This window comes from Rhipicephalus sanguineus, chromosome 2 (genome assembly GCF_013339695.2).
Source record: "Rhipicephalus sanguineus isolate Rsan-2018 chromosome 2, BIME_Rsan_1.4, whole genome shotgun sequence".
In the NCBI taxonomy this organism is placed as follows: Eukaryota; Metazoa; Arthropoda; class Arachnida; order Ixodida; family Ixodidae; genus Rhipicephalus; species Rhipicephalus sanguineus.
The window spans coordinates 31,826,202-31,848,818 of NC_051177.1; the positions used below are offsets into that span (position 1 = coordinate 31,826,202).

The 22,617-nt window shown below is 45.2% G+C and overlaps 1 protein-coding gene across 1 annotated transcript; it reads right to left on the minus strand.

Annotated features, from left to right (window-relative positions):
• Nucleotides 1–14,479: 14,479 nt before the first annotated feature.
• LOC119382667 (uncharacterized) lies at nucleotides 14,480–22,397 on the minus strand. Its single transcript, XM_037650466.2, has 3 exons — nucleotides 22,152–22,397; nucleotides 16,106–16,217; nucleotides 14,480–14,617 (listed from the first exon to the last, which is right to left on the minus strand). The coding sequence occupies exons 1-3, from the start codon at nucleotides 22,258–22,260 to the stop codon at nucleotides 14,515–14,517; spliced, it is 324 nt and encodes a 107-aa protein (XP_037506394.1). The 5' UTR covers nucleotides 22,261–22,397; the 3' UTR covers nucleotides 14,480–14,514.
• Nucleotides 22,398–22,617: the final 220 nt, after the last annotated feature.

Below are 22,617 nucleotides of genomic sequence, written 5' to 3' on the forward strand. Positions count from 1 at the left end.
AGCTTGGCAACCGAGGTACACCCCAAGGAGCGGTCATCTCGCCTACCCTTTTCAATATCTGTATGATAGGTCTCGCCAAAAGACTCGAAGATATCGAAGGCATAGAGTACACGATTTACGCGGACGACGTCACGATATGGTGTACTGGAGGCAGCGACGGAGAAATAGAAGAAAAATTACAAGAAGCCGTTAACGTCACTGAAGAGTACCTCATTCCAACGGGACTGCGATGCTCACCCAAGAAATCGGAACTCCTGTTATACAGACCTAAGAGAAGAGGCCGCAAACCCAGGGCTGGATTCCTCCAGAGGAGAACGAGATCACGGTCTATACCAAGAGCGGAAGCGTCATCCCAAGAGTTAATTCTATCCGGGTCCTGGGCTTGGTGATAGAATCCAACGGCTCCAATAATCAAACAATACAACGTATCGCTAAGAAAGTGGACAACGCAATCAGGCTCATTAAAAGAGTGACTAACCGCCGACAAGGGCTTGGAGAAGACAACGTCGTAAGACTAGTTCACGCCTTTGTGCTATGTCACTTCGCCTACGTAGCAGCCATGCACGAGTGGCAGAGATCCGAAAGAGACAAACTAAATGTATTGTTAAGGAAGGTAATCAAGGTAGCTCTTGGGCTACCTGTCTACACCGAGACTGACAGGCTCATGCAGCTCGGGATGCACAATACAGTGGAAGAAATAGCAGAGGCACAAGAAAGAGCCCAGTTCATTAGACTCTCCACCACGCGATCAGGACGGCACATCCTCACACGGATTGGTATACCAATAACAGCAATAGATAACAACCATAAAGAAATTCCCAACGATTTGAGGGAGAATATAACAGTTCTGCCTGTTCCAAGGAATGTTCACCCCATTCATAATGTGAGCAGAAGGCAAGCCAGAGCCAAAGCCCTGCTAGAAAAAGCTAAAAATCAGGCTGAAGAATGCTCGTTTGTCGACGCGGCTTTCATGTCCAATAAACGAGCCTTCACAGTAGTACTTGTGAACGGCGAAGGTGAACTCGTCAACTCGGCTTCCACCTACACCACAGAATCAGAAATTGCTGAGCAAGTAGCCATCGCACTGGCGCTTTTAGACCCAAATAGATCGAGGATCCACAGCGATTCTAGGGCAGCCGTCCGAGCATTTGCCAAAGGAGTTATTTCCAGACAGGCTCTGGCAATTCTCAAGGGAAAGGTAATCAAACCACACACGATCATCTGGTTTCCTGCTCACATGGGAGAAATCAACGGTGCTCCCGCGAACCTCAACGAATCTGCCCACAATGCTGCACGAGGACTTGCCAACCGTGCAGCCACAAGGCAAGAAGATGCTGAGGTTTCAGAATGCAGGGATCACCTCCTCTCTTACAACGAGCTAACAAAGCACTTTTACCTAGGACGCAGGGTCTTCCCCCCTCCACACAGTAAACTAAATCGAGCACAGGCCATTACACTAAGGCTCTTACAAACAAGAACCTATCCGAACCCGCTCTTAATTACCAAGATTTATCCGGAGTTCTCTACTCCTACAACATGCCAAACATGCCACGAAACAATAGATCTCACTCATATGCTCTGGCGTTGCTCCGCGTTACGCAGCGACAAGGAAAACACTGAAGAGCGGTGGGACGCAGCTCTGCGCAGTCCGACATTAGAGGGACAATTATGGGCAGTCCAACGGGCCCGCGAAGCGGCCGAAAGACTAGGTCTTTCGGTCCCAACGTGGGAGCGGCCCGCTTCGGGCTAGGAAACTAGCACGACCTATTGGACCTCAATAAAGTTCTTTCATCCATCCATCCATCCATCGGCTGCCACAAAGAGAGTCAAGCAGACGTGACTCCCTTTTGACTCTCTTTTTTTTAAGAGTGTAGGAAGTGCGATTACTCAACGATCCGCTACCAATACCACAGTTCGAAACGAAACAATGAAGAGAGGGAGGAGATGGAGGAGGAGCGAAAGAGTTGCAGTGAATTTTATTCTGAGATTCTTCAGCCGCCTGAGCCAGGTTTAGGATAAACTGTGAGTACAAAAGTACATGCAAATTAGGTAAACAATTTCAAAACATTACCCTGGACTACTGGATATGGCGCTTGACTATTGACCCGAAGATCGCGGGATCGAATCGGCCGCGGCAGCCACATGTCGATTGAGGCAATATGCTAGAGGCTCATGTGCTTAGATCTATATAGGTGCACCTTAAAGAATCCCAGCTGGTCGAAGCTTCCAGAGCCCTCATGTACGGCGTCTCACATAATCATATCGTGATTTTAGGATGTAAAATCCCCAAAATTATTAATTTCAAAGCATTTCAATAGTGAGTAAGATAAATGAACTGTTTACTATGTACGTGATAAAAAGAAAAAGATGGCAATGTATTGTATTCGGTACGCAGTGTAATGCCAGAGTTCTGACGAACATATGTGAATGCTAGCGCACGACCACGAGTAACCATTCGATCATCATTTTGCCTTCGAACACTCTTGTGACTTCTTACTTTTGAACTTCGTTGGATTCAGTATTCACCGAAAATTCGATCTATCCCAATTTTCTATAGTCGTTACACTTGGGTCGAGTCATGGTTGTTCGATCTCCAATACTTGTAGTCAGCAGTTTTCCAGATCACTAGAGTAAAATTTACAATACATTTCAGTGAATGATCTCACTTTTATAGGCTAGGTAGGAAATCCTTTCCAGATCCGCACAGAGAGCTAACTTGGAACCAGGAGATCGCTCTCCGACTCCTCCAGACTAGATCGTTCCCGTCGCCGGCCACTATGGCCGTGTATACAGACATTTCGCCAAAGTGCTCAGCGTGTGATCAGCTAGCAACGTTTTCTCATTTAATGTGGCGGTGCCCCCGCTTGCGCGTTTGCACAAGAAAGCATCACGTCAACAAGACAGAATTCTTAAAATGCATCGCAAGTCCGGATCTTGCGAATCAACTCCGGGCGGTCCAGGGAGCCTGCGAAGCGATCGGGAACCTTTGGCTCCCGACCCCTTCGCGGGCGATGCCCTCCGCGGGTTTTTAGGAACCCTCGTCCCAGGACACAATAAAGTTCCTCTGTCTGTCTGTCTGTCTGTCTGATCTCACTGTTAGGTGGATCCACGCAAACTGGTTGTAAATTTGAATATATATAGTAACATGAAGGAAGGAAGGAAGGAACACAAAAGGGAGAAGGCAGGGAGGTTAACCAGACAGCAGTCCGGTTGGCTACCTTACGCCGGGGGAAAGGAGGGAGAGAGAGAGAGAGAGAGAGAAATGTTTTAATGAAATAAAAAATTGGCCGCGTATCTGCGTGCTTCGCTGCAAATGTCGTGTAAAGACGATAGAAGAGGCGCTGTGTTACGCTGTGTGAGATATGGACGCCATCTGGCAATACGTCGGGAAACATGAGTGCTGTGTTGCGTGCTGGTAGTCCCGGCGCAGCAGCAGGCGAAGACCGGCGGTGACCAACGCGACCGGCGGGGACGCCAGCCAGCTCGAACACGCGGTTTGGCGCGAAGCGCTGAAGCAGAAGAAACGTCCGCACTCAACGAGTACTCTCCACACACTCTCTTATTTACACGTCGCCTGGGTAACACAGGAATGCCAGAGCGGCGCCCACAACCGGCAGCCTGAAGGTCGCCCACAACGCTGCTTTTTCATTTTTTAAATATTTTTTTTTCACCTTCTTGGCCTTCTCAAATCTAAAGTTTTTCAACACCAACCCATGGCATTCGTACAGTGTAATACAGAACCGAAACCGAAACACAACAATGAGCTCGTGTGGAGGGCACGGAAAAAGGCAAATTTCAGCGCAGCTTAAGAAACTAGGGTCCTTAAAATTACGTATGTATGCATTTTCTATTAAAGGAACACGCCATCTAATACTTACCTAATGATCTTGCACCTCACATATGCATGATATTTACTTTTTGATCGACAACGTTCACAAGTATGAACAGCCGTACCAGTTCAAGAAGGCTGGCCCTTGGGCAAGTGGTTCAACTTTGGCCGAGTGGCTGAATCGAGGGACGTGCCGACAAACAGAAAGACAGACAGACAGAAAGACAGACCAAAATTTCTCCGTTTAAGTATCCCAAGAAAGACTATCGTCTTTAAAACCGGAGATGTTTGCCTGGCTATTCGCCTGACATGCTACTTCAGGTGCTCCAGGGTGGTGATTATGATATATACACTGACAACCACACGTACATACATAGACTACACTACAAAGTTTCGGTCAGGCTTGTGGCCCGCAAGAAAGTCAGCAGCGCTTTCGTTGCGCGTAACGCACAGGTGCTGTTTTGCCATGGGCCCAGAATGTGCCGCAGTTCTAAATACGAGTCCTGTTGAAGGTGCAAAGCCGCCTTCTGATATCGTCTTTCTGTTGCGTATCGCCTGCATTCGCAGAGAACGTGTTTTAGGTCTTCTAGGACGTTACATTGAACGCACAACGGTGAGTCCGACAACTTGATTTTGTTCTTGAAGTAATGAGTGTAGGCGACGTTTAGTCTGATGCGGTGCAAGCATGTTTCCTCTTGTCTGTTGAGGTCTCGCGGCATATCGAAGGCACACGATGGATCAATTTTGTTAAGAGGCCCATACTGGTCACTGGCATCTGTCCAGAGGGATCGCTGGAAGCGCCAAGCATGTGCCGATACAAGTGTCGCCGCGTCTTTTCTCGAGAAAGGTATTTCAACCATTTCTCTCCAGGCGTCATGTCCAGCTTTGGCAGCGTCATCAGCCTGGACCACGGTGTAGAAAAAATAATTTAGGTGTGGACACTCCGCCCGACGGCGCGTCCACATAATGTTCGCCTCTTTCCTCCTCTCGGCCCCCATGTCGCAGCGCCTCCCACGCAACCGCGGCCGGCGCATGTACTATAGAAGACGAGCTGCGTGCGTAGCGTCCGTAACGGCTAGTAACGGCGTTGCGCACGTGAGACGTCAGCGAGCAGAAAGACTGCTCACGCGCTCTTAAGCAAGACGCCGCGCTTTTACGTACGCAACGCTGTTAGGGACGCTATGTTAGGGACTTTACGCTATGTGCGTCGGGTGCGCCGTTTACACCGTGGCCGTATGAAAACTCGCCGTGAAAAAATGCAATGAGGTGAAAAAAAAAATGAAGAAAAACGCGCGTTCGCCTCGTCGCAATAGGTTTCTTAAGCCCCCATGTCGCAGCGCCCCCCACGAAACTGCGGCCGGCGCATGTATTAAAGGCGAACATTATCTGGACGCGCTCTCCTTCGCGGCGGGCGGAGAGTGTCCACACCTAAATTATTTTTCTTACACCGTGGCCTGGACGTTGCCTTGTATTCCGCAGTGGGCAGGTATCCACTGTAGAACAATGCGGTGATTCAATTCGCAGGCTTTATTGCATAGGCGTTTGATGTCCATTACGAGCTGTTCCTGCGTGCTTGGGGACTTGAGAGACTGCAGCGCCGATCTTGAGTCCGTGAAGATGACCCAAGACTCGGCTGTCTGGTCTACGATGAATTTAAAAGCAGCCCGTAGTGCGGCCAGTTCGGTGGCTGTAGATGAAGTACGGTGACTGAGAGTGGCAGAAATGGTGACATTGGCAGACGGAATCCATACCCCAGTGGCAGATGACGTAGGCGTTACAGAGCCGTCAGTGTAAATATGACGGTGAGCCTTGTAGGGAAGGAGAGTGGAAAGATGGGAGAGACAGAGAGAGAGAGAGAGACATGGAATGATAATATAGCAGTATGCTGGCTGCGCAAGTTTCGTGACGCTACATATGTAAAGTGAGAGTCAGGAACTGAACTTTGACGACATATAGTTAGGAAGTGAATACGCGACCTCATGAGTAGCTGCACGGCAGAACCGCTGAATCATATAAAGGCGGATTAAATTACGTTACGTTCACTCGATCTTAAAGTGTGCTTAGGTTCATTGATTTTTTTCTTGTTTTATTCCACTGTGTCGCTCCGTTTGGCATGTTCACTTACACATCAGCTTGATCGAGTCCGTCCAGAATATCAGAATCAACAATATGCATACCTTAATTACATCCTAGTTTTTTGGAATTATTCTTTCTTTAATAATAATAATAATAATAATAATAATAATAATAATAATAATAATAATAATAATAATAATAATAATAATAATAATAATAATAATAATAATAATAATAATCCTTCCTTTAAAATCAGATTGGTTCTGCAGGCGATTGCGTGAGACCGGAAAATCAGAACAAGGGCCGAAGCATTAGTTCGCAATCAAACTTTCAATGATTGTTTTCCGAGAACTTCGAACTTCAGGGCTTTAACCAGATTGTCAGAGTGGAGGCAGCGCTTTCCGACATGAGCGTTAAGCCTGTAGGAAGATTAGGCAATCTGTTCTGAGGACGCGAACTATGCATTCAAATTACGACCATGCGCAAGCAAGCTCTTTAGAGAGCCACTGCACGATACGAAAGAAGTTTCGTTAGTTTCAGCGTCTCTGTATGTTAAATATGAAGAAAATGTTAACTGTCTATAATATGGCTTGGACAATTAAAGTTTTCTTTTTTTTTGAAAATGAGGGTGTACATCTGGCTTCGCAATATCTTCACTCCACTTAACGACGACAGCATTGGTTGTACTATAATTAGACCGTGACAGAGCCAGACTTTCGAGTTGTCGAGCGTGCATATTGTTTCGCAAGTTTGCGGGTGTTGTTGGAGTTCCACAAGTGAGTTCTCTTGACGATTGATTGACTGTACGGTGCACCGAGAGAAGGTCGACCCATTTCGCAATTTCCAATTTTATCCAAAAGAAAATAATAAATAAGAGGAAGCAAGAAATTTGCCGAAAATTGCAGTAGTTGACTCCATTAACGCGAACCTATATTCTTCTCTGATGAGCATGCTCAACGGCGCGAACAAGATGAAAGCAAGAACCTGTTTCTAACCTTAAATGAGTACTGACACGATTTCGAGACATCGCAAAAGGGACATTTTTCGTTTCCTTGGTATGCAGTGTCAACGCTTTCTACACACCGGAGTCTGACAGCGCGTTTAAAATATTTTACTTTGATTTTAATGTTTACGTCACTGAGCAAGTCACTGCAATGTACATTATCCCGACAAGTCGACACACTTGCACTGAGTTTGCGAGCTCTGCGTCCTGCATGAAGCCTAAATCGCAGAAATCACTGTCGGAGTCACTGGACGACAATTCACTCATCGTTGTTTACGTGCCTTACGAGCAGATGGCACATCTGCCGCTAGAACGTTGCAAGTTGCTGTCTCCCCGTGACGTCACACTGCAATGACACGTCACGGAGAAGCTGCTCTCTCGATATCGAAACGGAAAGTGTATTTTTAAATGCGAAGAGCATTGCTTAGCGAACTTCTGCGACTTTGAGCGCATCTATCTATCTATCTATCTATCTATCTATCTATCTATCTATCTATCTATCTATCTATCTATCTATCTATCTATCTATCTATCTATCTATCTATCTATCTATCTATCTATCTATCTATCTATCTATCTATCTATCTATCTATCTATCTATCTATCTATCTATCTATCTATCTATCTATCTATCTATCTATCTATCTATCTATCTATCTATCTATCTATCTATCTATCTATCTATCTATCTATCTATCTATCTATCTATCTATCTATCTATCTATCTATCTATCTATCTATCTATCCATCCGCCTACGACTTTGTGCTCTCCTGGCCGTTTCTTTAATGGGATGTACACCAAAATTGGTAGGGAGTAACATGACTTTACGACGAACATAAATGACAGGTCATAACATGAAAATCATGATATCCATGTCATGAACGACATGATTTACATGCCACTGTTTTGGTGCTCTTGCGACCGTTTCGTTAGTTTGCTATATAACAAAATTGGTATGACGTGACAAGAGTGTATGACGAACACAAATAACAGGAGTTAAAAAATTCACATTGTGTGACGCCCGGTCATTATTTCACTCTCCCACCACGCTTTATAGCCTACGTTAACGTGAGAGAAGGGAGAGAGAGAAGGAATTAACGTTATTGAGACCCTGAGGAAACGGATCATGGGAGCTTTATATGGGCTTCCTCGGCAACCAATAGGAGTGCACTTGCGGGGAAACGAACACGCTATAAATCAGCATAATTTTTATGAACTAGGGAAGCAGCCACTATGCAATTTTTCATCAATCTGCTGAGAACCGTGGTACCCGCTAAACAACTGTAAGGCAATATGTGTACTTTCCTGATGCTGTGGCTGATGACGATGAAGAATTATGGCAGATCCCTCTGTAATGGGTTGGAAGCATTCAACAACCCACTCGTTGCGCAATTCACATTGTGTGACGCCCGGTTACAGAATTCGTGTTTTTGTGACGCCTGGTTGTTATTTTACTCTTCTACTGCACTAGATTACATATGTTAATGTGGTTCCTTCCCAACATGATGTCGGCATAGGGTCTTTTTGCAATGCAGTTTCAAACACCGGCATAGCCCTGAGTTAGAACACTGGGCTCCCACGCAGAGGGCCGAGGTTCGAACCTCGTTCCATCCTGGAAATTTTTTCTTATTTCCTTTTTTTTTCCTTATTTCGTGCGACAGCGGTTACGGACACCGGCGGCGGCGGCGGCGGACAACTACGGCGCCAAAAACGGCCGTTGAAATGATCTCAAAACAGCTATCGCTGTAAAATCATGAAACGCATGTCATGCACAGTATGACTTACGTGCCACGCTCATGGTGCGCTGGCGGCCGTTTCGCTAGCTTTATATGCACCAAAATTGGTATCTCGCGACGTGACTGTGTGACGAACATAAATAACAGGAGTTAACATGAAAATCATGACACGCATGTCATGTACAGCATGACTTACGTGCCACGCTCATGGTGCGCTGGCGGCCGTTTCGCTAGCTTGATATACACAAAAATTAGTATTGCGCGACGTGACTGTCTGACGAACACAAATAACAGGAGTTAACATGAAAATCATGACACGTATTACAGCATGACACGTATTACAGCGTGAGTGCACCACGCTTATGGTGCACTCACGGCCATTTTGTTTACTGGATATATGCCTAAATTGGTATGGCATGACAGGAGTGCGTGACGAACATAAATAGCAGGTCACGTAACGTATATATGTAGCAGAATATGTTTCATTCCCATGGCATATACCAGATTGTACACTCAAGCATGTATGACAATATCGCGGTCTATATGTCACGTCATGAATGACTTCATTAGCATCAACGACAAACAAGACGATGTATGCAGCTATTTGCTGGCTGCTTCGCATTACATCGATTCCCACATTGCGTGGGATCTGCCGATTTTTTTAAGGTAGTGGTACGGTATGATGAACTTTATTCGGGTCCTGAAGACAAACCCTATGTTGACGCAGGCGACTCCCACGTTGTAAAAATATATTTGATGCGTTCCCAGGCGCCACAATACTCGTGATAGCTTTCTCGACAGCAGTATTTTTATTTAGAGCAGCAATCCAAAAATTTTTATAAATCGTGTCAGTATACTCCTTTAATGCCTCAGCTACAGATGCATCCAGCTGTGACTTAGCCAGTCAGGTTCGAAACCTACCGCAGGACACACTTGAGTGCGTGAATATGGGCTGCCTTCAAAAAACGGTTTTGATTCCTTCTTCAGTATCTGAACCGGTCGTAACTCCAAAGTGAAACGTGTCTGTATAGAAATTGGTTTATGGCGTTTAAGCGACTCATGTTATGAGAGACGCAGTAGTGGACAGCTTGGGATAATTTGGCCACCTTGGCTTCTGACATCGCACACTGCATTGGCCCCTAGCATTTCGCCTCCATCGAAATGCGACGGCCGCCGCGGGAACCTAAACCCACGTCTCTATTTATGGAAGTAGTTGCAGCTTTGCTGGACGTTAGGAAACACTTGTGTATGTGTACAAGTGCATAAAAACACGACATCAAACATTTTCGCGTTGAAAAACTTTCACACGCACCGCGCGCGAACTAGGTGGCGTCTCTGCCAGGTAGCGCGACGTGTCCGTTTTGAAGCGCGGAGGAGGAGCCCGGCAGCAGCACACGCCTCGTACATGACGCATTTAGTCAGCGGCAGTACGGTGTACTGCTGCATCGCTTCCGTGCTGATTGCATTGATATCAAGTGTGATCTCGAGATGGCTTAATTCTGCTTAATTTCTAAAAGTTATATGCATACAAATGTTCGCGGCGCTAATAATTGAATATTCGTGCTTGGTGTTAATTAAGGCTTGAAACTAAGAGTCATTTTCGAATTTTTGAGTTACGAAAGCTATTTAATGAACAAAAAAAAGTTAAGGCAGCTTCGTACTTGTGGTACAAAGCCTGAAGAAAGTGGGGAGCAGGGCGGCCTTATTTATTTCCCTTTATTTTTCTTTCTTCTTGTTTTTCTTTCTTTCTCTCTCACTTGTTCTTTCTATGTCTTTTTGTCTTTGTTTATTTCTATTTCTTTCTTTCTCTATGTATTCCTCTCTCTTTCACGCTCTCTCTACCTTTCTTCCCTTTCTTCCCTTTCTCTCTTTCTCTCTATTTCTCGCTTCCTCTTTCTTCTTGTTTCTTTCTCTCTCTTTCCTTGATTCTCTCCCTCTCTCTCTTTCTATGCTATGTTTTACTCTCTCCCCTCCTGCTTTCCATCCTCCTCGCCCTCACTTCCCTTTCCTACCACATTTCTATACTATTACTGTACAAGGTTATGCTATGCTCAGAGCGTGCCTGGATAGTCGACTGGTTACGGTGCTCGTCTTCGGACCGTGGGTACACGGGTTCGAATACCGCCTCGCCAGGAAATTTTTAGAGCGCAGCTCTTAGGCACCCGTTCCTGCGTTGAGCGGCGTCGCCATTGACGTCGGCGGCGTAGCCGATAGAGCGACAGAGGACGAAAGACAGCGAACGCGGAGTCTGTCGATATCGCGAGCCACTGGCCTCTAACCTCGCTTTCTTACTCCGTCACGTGCACTAACCCCTCGGTCGGAGCTCGTGCGCATGCAGGGCTGGCACGTGCACTGTTGCTGGCTTCGCTTGTCGTAACGGGGCTCTCGGCGTTTCGCTTGGTTCGCGATGCCTGCAGTGCAGAGAGGTGTGGGCAGCACTTGAGCGCTGGCAGTTTCTGTGGCAATATGTAAAGAATGTTACATTGTTACAACTGTGGAAAGCCAAAACTTCAAACACAGTTGGCGTTGCCCCAACACGAACGTGCGCTCAGAATTCGCATTAGGCAGTATCGTAATCGTCGGTGAATTTTCCTTCGCCAAGAATTTCTCCCTTTCTCTTTATTTCTATCCCTTTGTTTCTCTCTCTCTCTCTGTGCTCGTTCTCTCTCCCATCATAGTTTCCGCCTCCCATGCCGCACAAACCGGCGCACGTGTTCTGGGAGCGAAGTGGAAGATGAAGACGAGGACGAAGACGAAGATAGCTTCCGGGTGCACGTGTTTGGGGAGCGAGCAGAACATGAAGAAAATCGATCGTGATGATGATAGTTTTCTGGTGACTCCGCACGGCCTGAAGAATAGCTTAACAGCCGCGCTGTTCAATGTAAGGCGGAGATACACTGTAGTTAAAAAAAAAAAACTAAAAAGAAAACCGTTGAACTGCGCACGTGCTTGCGTTAACAAACGCCAGACTGCGATCGCCTTGCAATATCCTTAAACTGCCTGTGCAATGATTGACTCGCACATAAGTCACGCTGTACAAAGAATACCTAATGAAGTTGGTTTGCGCTGGTGAGTATCACTGCGACGCTTGCGCAAATTGAAGGCACGCGCAACTCGAAAACCGTTCTTCTTGGTTACGCTGTGTTGTACCTGACATTTGTCCAAACGATGTTCTCTTCTTCGGAACTCTTTCTTTCTTTCTTTCTTTCTTTCTTTCTTTCTTTCTTTCTTTCTTTCTTTCTTTCTTTCTTTCTTTCTTTCTTTCTTTCTTTCTTTCTTTCTTTCTTTCTTTCTTTCTTTCTTTCTTATTTATTTATTTATTTATTTATTTATTTATTTATTTATTTATTTATTTGTGTATTTATTTATTTTTGTTTCGTGTAGCTGTCAGGATTTCTGTGCTGGCTTCTTCACAGAAATGTCATTTCCTTAACGAGCGAAAAGCCGAGTGACTCGATTACGGCCCGCTGTTTGATTGCTTAAACCTTGCTCCAGAAGGCGTGCCAGTCAACGGGCTTTATTTTCTTCCGCCGCGACATGATCGCGATCAAAGCGACACACCGACGTTGCTTTCACGAAACGTGTACATTCGTTCATTTCCGCCATTCTGATAAATCTGTCATAAATCGCTGTCCGTGTTTACCATCTTTGGTATGGTTTGTGCGGGACGTTGCATCTGCAGCTGAAAAACATGTGCTAGGAATAACAGCGTCTACAATCGTGTTTCTTTCTGTCGACCGACATGACATTATCGCAATAATATGTCCTAAGAGTGTTAGAATGGCGTTATTCCAGAGTCAAGTTTAAAAAGAAATGTTTGAATACGGTCCTCCGAAGAAGTCAGCAAGTACCGCGTATGTACAAGAAAGAATGTACAAGACTATGACAACACGCCAAAGATGCCACAATTACTCATGGAAAGTAATGAAATTACATTACAATGTACAGCTGGCGGCAAGTAATGGCATTACATTACTATTAATCTTAAAAGTTAGTAAGGTTACTTTGAACTTACTCTAACAAATGTTCATCATTTCTGCGCAACTCATATACGCTTTATTTACAGTACATATACGTCGAAATCTCAGAGAGCTTTGTCCAACATCCCACGCTTGGATTAACTAATCTTTGTTATTTTTCTTTGCTTTTTTGGTCATTTTTTATGCCATTATTGAAGTAATTCGGAAAATAATGAGTAATTTTTTGAAATTACTCGCTTGAAGTGATTCGTTTCATTCCTAAATTACCATTCCGCAATATTAATTCATTACATTACACGTTATAGAAAAAAGTACTTTAATTACTGTAATTTCGTTAGTGCTAAGTCTGATGCACGCACACCGGCTCCGATTGATGCCACCTTGCTCATTCGCCGACAGCCGTGAGTAAGTGGCTACCACGACTGTCGCATACCGTACTCGTTGCGGTCCTACCTTTTCTGCGCGTGTGTCGAAGCCGAACGTGGAGGGAGACAGAGAATGCAATTATTGACGTTCACAATTCTCTAGAACATAACTTATGAACTTCTGCTAGACGTCTCTTCTTATGCAGTTTAGTTGGTTATTTCGTGACTGCTTAACCCGTTCGCTCGTGTGCGTTAAAAAAAAAAAATTGACAGTCTCTTTAGCTAACGCTAAGGAGAGAATAGGAGAAAGCGTATGCTTTGACGAGACACTCTTTCAATTACTTTGACATTCTGAGGCACTTGTATACCCCCCCCCCCCCTTTACTCTTAAGCTGTGTGCACCTCACCCGTTGTTGCACCACCTTCTCCAGGATCGGCCGAGCTTTGACGAAGCTATGATGCCATGCGATGACGTCGTCATCACCGTCATGAAGTCACACTTTTGGTGATCTTTGTCGTCACGATGACTATCGTGACAACATGACGGCATTGCTTACATCGCCTCGTCATGTGACATCATTAAAACGTCATGCGACATTTTACCCAGGTCTCGCGATGTATCGTCAGGTCTCGCCAAATTCGCAGTATCTCGACTCATGAGACTGACGAGGCTTTCGGCTTGATATGGGCTCGCAAATTCTGATTATTTGTAACATTGAATTTATTTCGAACGCACGGAAGAGAGTTCAGAAATCACTGGATGAGAATTTATACAGTACACTCTGTGCAATGATTGGCGAATCTTTGTTGACTCTAGACGTTCGTGGAAACTTTGGTTTGATACTGTGTGCAATGCTCGGAGAAGATTCTCGTTAACTCCGCTGTTAGGAAGCCGCTGAAGACAACTTTATTGTCGACGCGAAAAAAAAAAAAAGACAGGGTTGATGTATGTGCAAGTAAAAAAAAAGTGCAAATGAGAGAAGTTGACCGGAATAAAATAAACAGGAGATCTGAGAAAAATGTAACATACGGTAATAGAAGGAGATAAAGAAAACATGAAGTTGTGCAGCGTTGGGTAATACTTAATGCCACCTGTGAGGTACGTATAGATGCGTGTACCATATGCGTCGGCCTTTTATTCTTCGACATCTGTATACTTTGGCTGAGGCCCCCGTATTTTCCCTAAGCACATAAGCTTAACACAGAGAAACCTGGCAGGGTTAACGTTTATTACGCGTAGTATTCCTACATGCAGCCCATCACAGTCATCTTACAGATCAAAGCTCTTCAAAAACAATGGAACAATACAAAAACTGGCGAAAAAAGAAGAAATGCAACAAAACACGACACAAGCTGTCACATAGCGTCCACGACTGTTTTGCGTTGTTTTGGCACGGAATGGCAGATAGGGCGTCCGGCTCCTGCAGCTCTTCGTCGATGTCGCGAAGAGCAGCGGGAGTAGATGGCGGACGCTGTTTGATGCCTTGTACTTGGTCTTGTCTGACCTCGGCGAGGAGGTGATGCTCACGAACAGATGACATGCGTTTTGCAACATTTTGGGTAGATTCCCTTGCCTTTCTTCAAGGTGCAGTTCTTCGGATAGCCCTGCAGTGAGACGCGGCCACACCTGTGCAGACAAGATCGGACAATGCGCGTTAGAAATGCAAATGTCAGATATCAACGAAATGCTTAATCAAATGCCGATTTAGTTCGCCGCATTTGCGCGCTAATGCGAACATCGTAGACTGAAAGTTAGCTTGAGTCCACATGCGGACTCATTGCAGAGCCGCCTATAAATTGCGCTTATCGTCTCTTATAAGAACCCGTTCCTTTCTCACGAAATCTGATTTCACTCAAGTATCTGCAGATCAGGGGCGTAGCTAGAAATCTTTTCGAGGAGGGGGCGGGGGTTCAGCTAACCTTAATACATTTTCGTGCGTGCGTTTGTATGTGCTTGTATATGTGCACATGCGAAATAAAATTACAAAATGTGGTAGGGGGGGGAGGTTTGAACCCCCCCCCCCCGGCTCCACCTATGCTGCTGGTCAAAGCAGATGGTACAATGACAGGAACACAGTTACGCGCCGAGTGCCTTAGGGAAAAGTGAAAACAAGTGCACATACGAAGACTATCCGAGGTATCCTCCTTGATCGTCAAACAACTTCTACTATGTGTACTACTCCATTATTATTATATTATTATTATTATTATTATTATTATTATTATTATTATTATTATTATTATTATTATTATTATTATTATTATTATTATTATTATTATTATTATTACCATCATCATCATCATCATCATGATTATTATATTACTGCTCCATTTATAACAACCTCTCTTACTAACCTTGAAGTTAAAATAAAGTTTGATGGTAACCAAGTGGTACACAACCATGGATCATAATTCACCACTTGGACAGTTTTTAAGCCGCGCATTGCCGATGTGTGCGGCCGCCCCGAGGTACGCAAGCTCCGCGCTGAGCAGCGCCTACGTGGGCGTGCACAGCTGCAGGGACAAGGCTTCACGAGTTACATCGAAGACGTTACATCGAATACGTACTCGACTTGCGCAAACGCCTTAGCCCTTCGGTGAGTGAAGAAGACTAGGTTAAACACATCTTGAAAGGGATATACGACGACGCCTTTCAGATGTTGCAGGCCAAGGACCCGCGGACCGTGTCTGAACTCGCCACTGTGTGTTAGAGCTTCGACGAACTGCGAAAACAACGGGCCTTGGCGCGACGGCCAGCGGCTACAGACGAAACTCTCTCGGCGTTGACCCTCCGTCATGAGCACAGCACGCTGCTGTCGCAAATCAAACGATACGTGCGCGAGGAAGTGGATCGACAACTTTCGTACCGGTCGTATTGACCGACAACCGACCAGAGAATCAGAGCGCTAGAGCCAACAGCTAGCGCTCGGCTCTTCCAGCCAGTGTCCCAGTGCGGCACATTGTTCTCCTTCCTCCCTACACATAGTAGATTACTGATTTATAAACTATGAAAACTCAACGATATAGAAACTATTTGAAACCACGTGGTACACCACGGTGTAACTGTTTCATCGTTTCTTTAATGCGTCAACGAAGACTGTGCTCTGAAACTTACGATGCGCCTCGTAGGTACTTGAGCCGTGAGTCACAAGTAAGGCTCATGCAGGGATTGGCGAGGTTGATGTGAGCTCCGTCTGGAATGGCGTACTTCTTCCAGATGCATTGTTCTGAGAAAGAAAAACAAAATGAGGTGTAATTTCTTGCCTATATTAGCCCTGAAATTGATAAAAAAAAGCTTGGGCACAAAAAGGCCTTGCTGTCCCAAAATGCCCAAGGTATATAGCGTACGAAAATGTACGACAAGCAAACAAGCTCATTAAATTAGAAAAAAAAGCCCACCAAACACGCATAAAGAAATAAAACCATAACAAATCAAATCAAACCATCATGGAGAAAATAAAAGAAGGTGAAGGTTAGGATTATGCATCACGGTAAAATATAGACGCTTCAGACATAATGAAACGAGTCTGTCCAGAGCTGTAACGAGATGTCTGCCGACTTGTGTCGGGAATCGCTGTGTAATAGCCAATATTCTATTCAGTACCAGCCGCTAGATCTCACTGGCGGAAATTCCCAAAAACTAACTGAGCCTCTCATTGTTTCTCGTCATTAGTGTGTGCCTTGCGAGACGCTGAAGTTATTATAAGGTAGGCGGATACGGTAGGCATAATTTCCACCGTCTCTTATTACGTATAATTTTTCTCAGTAAAGCTTGACGGAAGCACGGTAAATAGCAGCTGACACGCGAATCCCGTCCTTGGCCGAAATGCTGTTTCGTGCGCCTGGTTTTTTTTTTTCGAGAATACGACGCAGCCTCCGCAGCCAGTCGGGTGCATTAGTTTGTTTTTTTTCTTTCATTCTTGTGCTTTCATCTTTTTTCGCTGCTTATATCCTACGCGTGGGCGATACGGTATGCGTGCGCGTCACGCGTCGCTACGTTTGCAGTGCCCTGTCCACTTCGCAAATTCACTTTAGACTTTGCGTGTGGTTCATTTCCTTGCAGGCGACTAACGCTGCGCCCCGGACCTGCGCAGCTATATGTGCATACGCGTCGACGTGGTGGCATAACCCCTGACCTGCAGGTGTATCTCGGAGCCAGTGTATGTGTCCTCTACGCGGAAAACCACGGGGAGTCTCTGCTGACATTCCGCGACCTTGTGAGACGTTGAAACAGATGGCTAGGCGCCTGTCTGGGTCGTCATTGCGCGAAGCAGCCCTCTTTTTTTCTTTTTCGACACCTTGTCCTTCGAGAACCATATACGGACGCTCGGAGAAATGCGTACGCGTTGTCATCGGCAGCCGATGACAGTACTGTCGGTAAACCTTTTTGCCCTTGCGCTAGCCATGGGAAGTGTATTGGCGAACGGTGCGGACGTTGTTGGCCTTGCCGAATGAACTTGAGGTTTTGTACACTAGCGTGTCCTTAGCGAGAACTAAGTGACCGATGATCGAAGACGGCGAATGTGCAGAGGTACGGGGCTTACCTCCGCAGTCTAGCTGATATTTTTTCCGATGGCTCGCATCTTGTTAGCCTCCATGCCTGTTCTTTCTCTTGTTCTGATGATGGTTTCGTATACTCCATGAGCTCTGTAGCCTGTAATTCTATTGACTTTATGTTCTTAAAAATTACAGCCTTCGATATGATTAGTAATTCGCTAACATTACGTGGTGTTCTGGAGGCCACAGGGATACGTCTATGTGAGCTTAAAGAGCTCTTATTAAATCAGTCTCAGTGACGCTGATATATTCATCGTATCACCAGGAGTCGCACGTCAGAGACTTGATGGTGCTGAACAACTGTAGTAAAAGCTGCATTTAATGTCCTCAATGCCCCTATATTTAAATAAATGGATCCTTATTGAGTTATCAATCTATTAAGTATATTGTGGATCGAGTCTGCCGACATGCAATTCTATTGAAATTCTTTTGAATACTCGTATTCTATCCTGGTGCATTGATAAATGGCAAATAGGTTGTAAAAGGAACACCGACGTTAAATTCTGTGTATGACACAAATCAAGGGGGGTCTTCGACTACAGCACCGTACTGGCAAAGAGTTTCCACAAAGTGCATTATCTTACGAATACTTTATGCCGAGGCAAACATTGCAAAATACGTGCAATGAGTTACGTTGATACTATCGCAGAGACAGGTACCACTTACGTTATCGAACTGCTGTCCTTATGCGATGAATAGCTTTCGCCTTCCGTGTACATATCTTTATTGCCATATTACGCGCCTGTCATTCATCGCGACTGTTTACGCACAAGGGCGTAACCTTCGATTATAAACCTTTCGTTGCTTCGACCGAAGTTGACAGCAGGGCTTTCGCTGGAACGTCTGGACACGCCGGCGTCGTTCGTGCTTGCCGACTTGCACGTGCAATTCACTGAACGAATCCGATCGTGGCTCCAAATGTCCTCGGGTTCACCGAGCTCCTAGCCTTACGACGTTTCGGCTGAGCTCATTTTGATTACTCTGTCTGGCTAGTGGGAGGTAGACGTGAAGAACATTGACCTTGGTGACGAGGTCGTTTGAAATTTTCGCTCCGGAATCTGCACGCTGCTTGTGAAACTCCTGGTGTATATGCCATTGTAATGGAGCTAGTCCTTCTGCTTTCTTGTTTTTTTTTGTTCAAGCTCAGACATGGTTGTCCGTGACGTGCTTTTGTAAAAGCAGCTCAAGCACCGACCTCGCTGGGAACCGCCCATTACCTTGTTTTGAAATGCTCGACTGCGACGGATGCATTAAGGGCACGCTCTTATACCTTTATTTTCTTAGCACGGGGAATAGAAAGTAGAAAGAATGTTTTCAAGCGTTAATGCTTAGTTTTACTTTTATCATGAGTTTACGAGCTAATCTTAACCTGAAATCTTCCTTTCGCCTGTCTATATAAGTGTGGTGCATCCATGAAAGACTCAGCACCTCTCTTTGCACTTGAACTTTCCATGCTATTCCGTTTAGGCTGTGAAGCTTTTCGCACAATAGTCTCGTTGACTATAGCTACCTACAAAACGCGAGTGAACAACGGAAATGGCAACAAGTGAGGAAGCGTGCTCGGAATAAAGCAGAAAACAAAGTTAGTTGTAGCCCAGCAAACACATTTTGCACCGATAGGGAGGGGCTGTTGTCGGGGGAGGACATAGCATTTGCGAGTAATGACGTGAATCTTAAGTGTGGATGGGGCTCGAGAACTATAGTTTATTTTTCTTTGCTAAATGTTGATGGTATGCCTTTTAAATTTCCTATTTTACTCTTCTGCCCAAATGATGCAACGAAAAAAAAAGTTGCTGCGTTCTTAGTGTTCTCATCACGTTTATTATCCTGAAAACTACAGTTTGTGAAACTTCCATAAATATACAGCACGATTCTTCCACGCGCGAACTCCTGGATCTTCGCGTACAACGAGTAAAAAGCGCCTTAACTGGCATAAACATAAAAGTATGAGCGTTAATTTTTTTATTGTTGTTGTTTCGTACGGCAATGTTTCGAGAGTTGGTCTGCATGTTGCAAAAGAACACCACTATATTCTTACGCAGTTAGGGAATCTCGTTTACGTTTGCGGAGCACGTACAGCTTAAACTGACCTTTTTCGTTTCTTTCCTTTCTTTTTCTATTCTGTCGCGTAGCCTAAACCGTCGGCTTCACGATTTAAGGCTGTGCCGGCAAAAACAACGAGATTTGACGATAGCACACAGGTTCTCATGGGAAGAATTTGCATGCAACGTTCTGTTTCGTTTAATGGTAGAGACCACGGCTTTGTGGTCGGCGGAAAGTTTCCCAACTCTTCGCCACGAATATCTCCCAATGCGTCTGCGCAAAGCCTTTAACCTGTTGGTTCAGTATTCTGACGGTCACTTTCACTCGCTCAAGCGAAGAGCAATATGAAGGAGAAGAATGAGTGAGAGTTTGTCCACGAGGCTCTGAACAAAACGAGAGGGCAGCTAAACCAGTGGGAAAGCGATGCGTCGACGGGTTGGTCATTTTAAAGTCAAAATATAGGCGTAAAAGATCGCGCGCTTGTTGCTAAATCGACCGTAAGAATATCCCCACCTGGAGCCAAGAGCGCGTCGAACTGAATTAATTAGCTGTCCTTGCGCTTTCGTTCAGCGGCGCAATGCGTCACATACACTTGGAGTAGATTTCAATCTGCATACGGCAATTTCAATTTATGGCACGCGTCATCATACCAGAATAGCTATAGTAGCAGCACTAGCAGTTGTGCCCAAGCAGGTCTGTGGACTGATTAGGGATCTGAGTTGATAAGACATCGCTTATATTAACTCGCGTTATTGGTACGACGTTAGTCATGAAAACGCATTCACGGGCACACGTAGTACGTGAAAGATTTTCGCGTGTGGTCTTGTAACTTACCTGTTTTTGGGGAAGCTTTCTGGGCGTCTTTTCTACTCTGTTATAGTTAAATGTCAAGGTAAACCACGGAAGCACTCAATTTATAGTTATTGGAACACACTGATTACTTCAAGCGCATGGTACAAAAAGGGTTTTCTTCTCTCGATGAAATAATTAAAGCGCAATTCAACACACACATGTATACTCCCACTAACGAAACGTCCAGTGTTAAAAAAGAACAGTGAGTGTTTTGAATGCTTGCGTGAGTGGTGGTATCGTACTGCGCTCCAGTTATGATATCAATATCAGCTACTAACAAGCCGAACAGCAAGGTCTTCTAGGGTATTTCTTTAGGCCTGTTTTTCGGTTGTTTTAACATCGGTGCACCAGCCTTTTTTTTATGATGAGAATATATCATTAAATAGGGCAAACTCCAAATCAAGATAAATTAATAAACAGCACCAATGGCGGCGTTAGAGAAATAAGTGAACAACAGGACTACACTTACCTCTCTGTCTGCGTGCTTGGCGCCCTTTATTAATTATGTGTTCACACCAAATCACCCAGCTGTCACTACTTTTCTGGATCAAGAGCATGACGAGAATAATATATCTGTAAGCGCGTTCGTGCCATTGAGATTGTCGTATGGAAGTGCCTGCTTTGGGGTAAAGAAGAACGGCAATAGTAAGGGCATTCTGCAGTGTAGGCGTGGGGTGGGTTGTCACTGTGTTTTCATAGGAGCGTTTAGCCTTGCAAACTGTTCGACTCTGACCAAGTGACGCGTGTGCGGATCGAATTGTCGCGCGCCATCGCAGATTAGTCAAACCGGTGTCTTCCGATGGAAGCAAGACAGGGAGTGTTCAGCGCCGAGGTCGAATACGAACGGCATGTACGGGCGACCACTTAAGCAGCACAGCATAACATTGGCCCAATTCCTGCCGAAATCAGGTCCACCACCGTTTAGCTGCTTATGTTAGGTTAGCCTCTTCAGGGTAAACGTACGTATTTGACCGGACACACCCTAGAAAGTTAATAAGAACCCATGTCTCCTTGTTTCTCTGTAACGAAAACGTCATTTGATGTTATCTGCAAAATAAGCACCTGCGGATGCATATACATCTAATGCCCCCCGTGAGAGACCTCGCTCTGAGCGCTAAACGTTTGAGGCACTATGTGGGTTTAAAAGCATTTAATTTTTCGAAAGGCTTATAAATGATCCATCTGAATGTCTCTAGCAACAGGAGTTGCATTTGAATAAGCGAAATGATAAAAAATAAAAAATAAAAAATCAACAAAACAAAGAACGATAACACTACCTACTATACTTGTGTTGAGTGCTCACAACATTGACAGTTCTTTTGCATTAATGTAGGAGTCTTGCATTTGATTACGCACCCTTGATTTTATTCTGGAAACATCTCCTTTTTATGCAGGCACTCTATGCGTAACGGTATAAAATCACCGGGCTGGGTGTAAAGACGTTTATTATTTTTTTAAGACGTTAAGTTTAGAACTTACGGTACACATTGCCTGTTTCTTTCCTGTTTTTTTTTTATAGAAAACTAAGGGGGGTATTATCCACTCTCATCTTTCCTGACTTGTCATTCGGTGAATGCAGCAACCGATGGGCGAGTCTGAAACACTAGCTCTTTAAGCGCCAATCACTCGAGCCAGGTTCGTTTACTTTTGTACCTCTGCAGAAAGTCACATCCTGCACAAGCATTGATCGCAACTATGCATGCACTCACTGTTTTTCACGTCAACAGGTTGCACGAACACGGCTGCCTTGGCGAGAGACGCGAAGACGCACAGCAGAAGGAGCACCGTCCCGAATCCCTGCCTCCGGCTGAACCGCATGTTGGTGCCACTTGCGTTTGCGCGACACTTCGACAACGAGGAGCGCACTCGGCGACAGTTTCTGTTTGAGTGAGGCGCCGCCGTGGGACTGCAAACTCTTTTATATAAATACGACTGTAGCGAGTGCGTGCGTGTGCTTGTGGAGCGCCCCGAGCGAAAACCGGATTGTCCGGCGCAGCGGACTTGGGTATTCCCCTGGCGGGTGAGAAGGACGGCTGTGAGAAAGGAGGTGTGGTATAACCTCCTTGGCTGCGAGTGTCGCTGCCGACCCGCCGGCTCAAGTGGTTGCGTTCACTTCGCTCTCTGTGGGAAGACGCTTCGCACCAAAAAATGAGCAAGACAATTCAGATTTTTTTA

Bases quoted from the DNA above. Each gene is read 5' to 3' on its own strand.
- LOC119382667 (XM_037650466.2), bottom strand. From the start codon at position 22,260: ATGCGGTTCAGCCGGAGGCAGGGATTCGGGACGGTGCTCCTTCTGCTG. The intron at 16,218-22,151 runs GTGAGTGCATGC...TTTCTTTCTCAG, and splicing joins ACCTGTTGACGTGAAAAACA to AACAATGCATCTGGAAGAAG. The intron at 14,618-16,105 runs GTAAGTTTCAGA...TTGTCTGCACAG, and splicing joins AAGTACCTACGAGGCGCATC to GTGTGGCCGCGTCTCACTGC.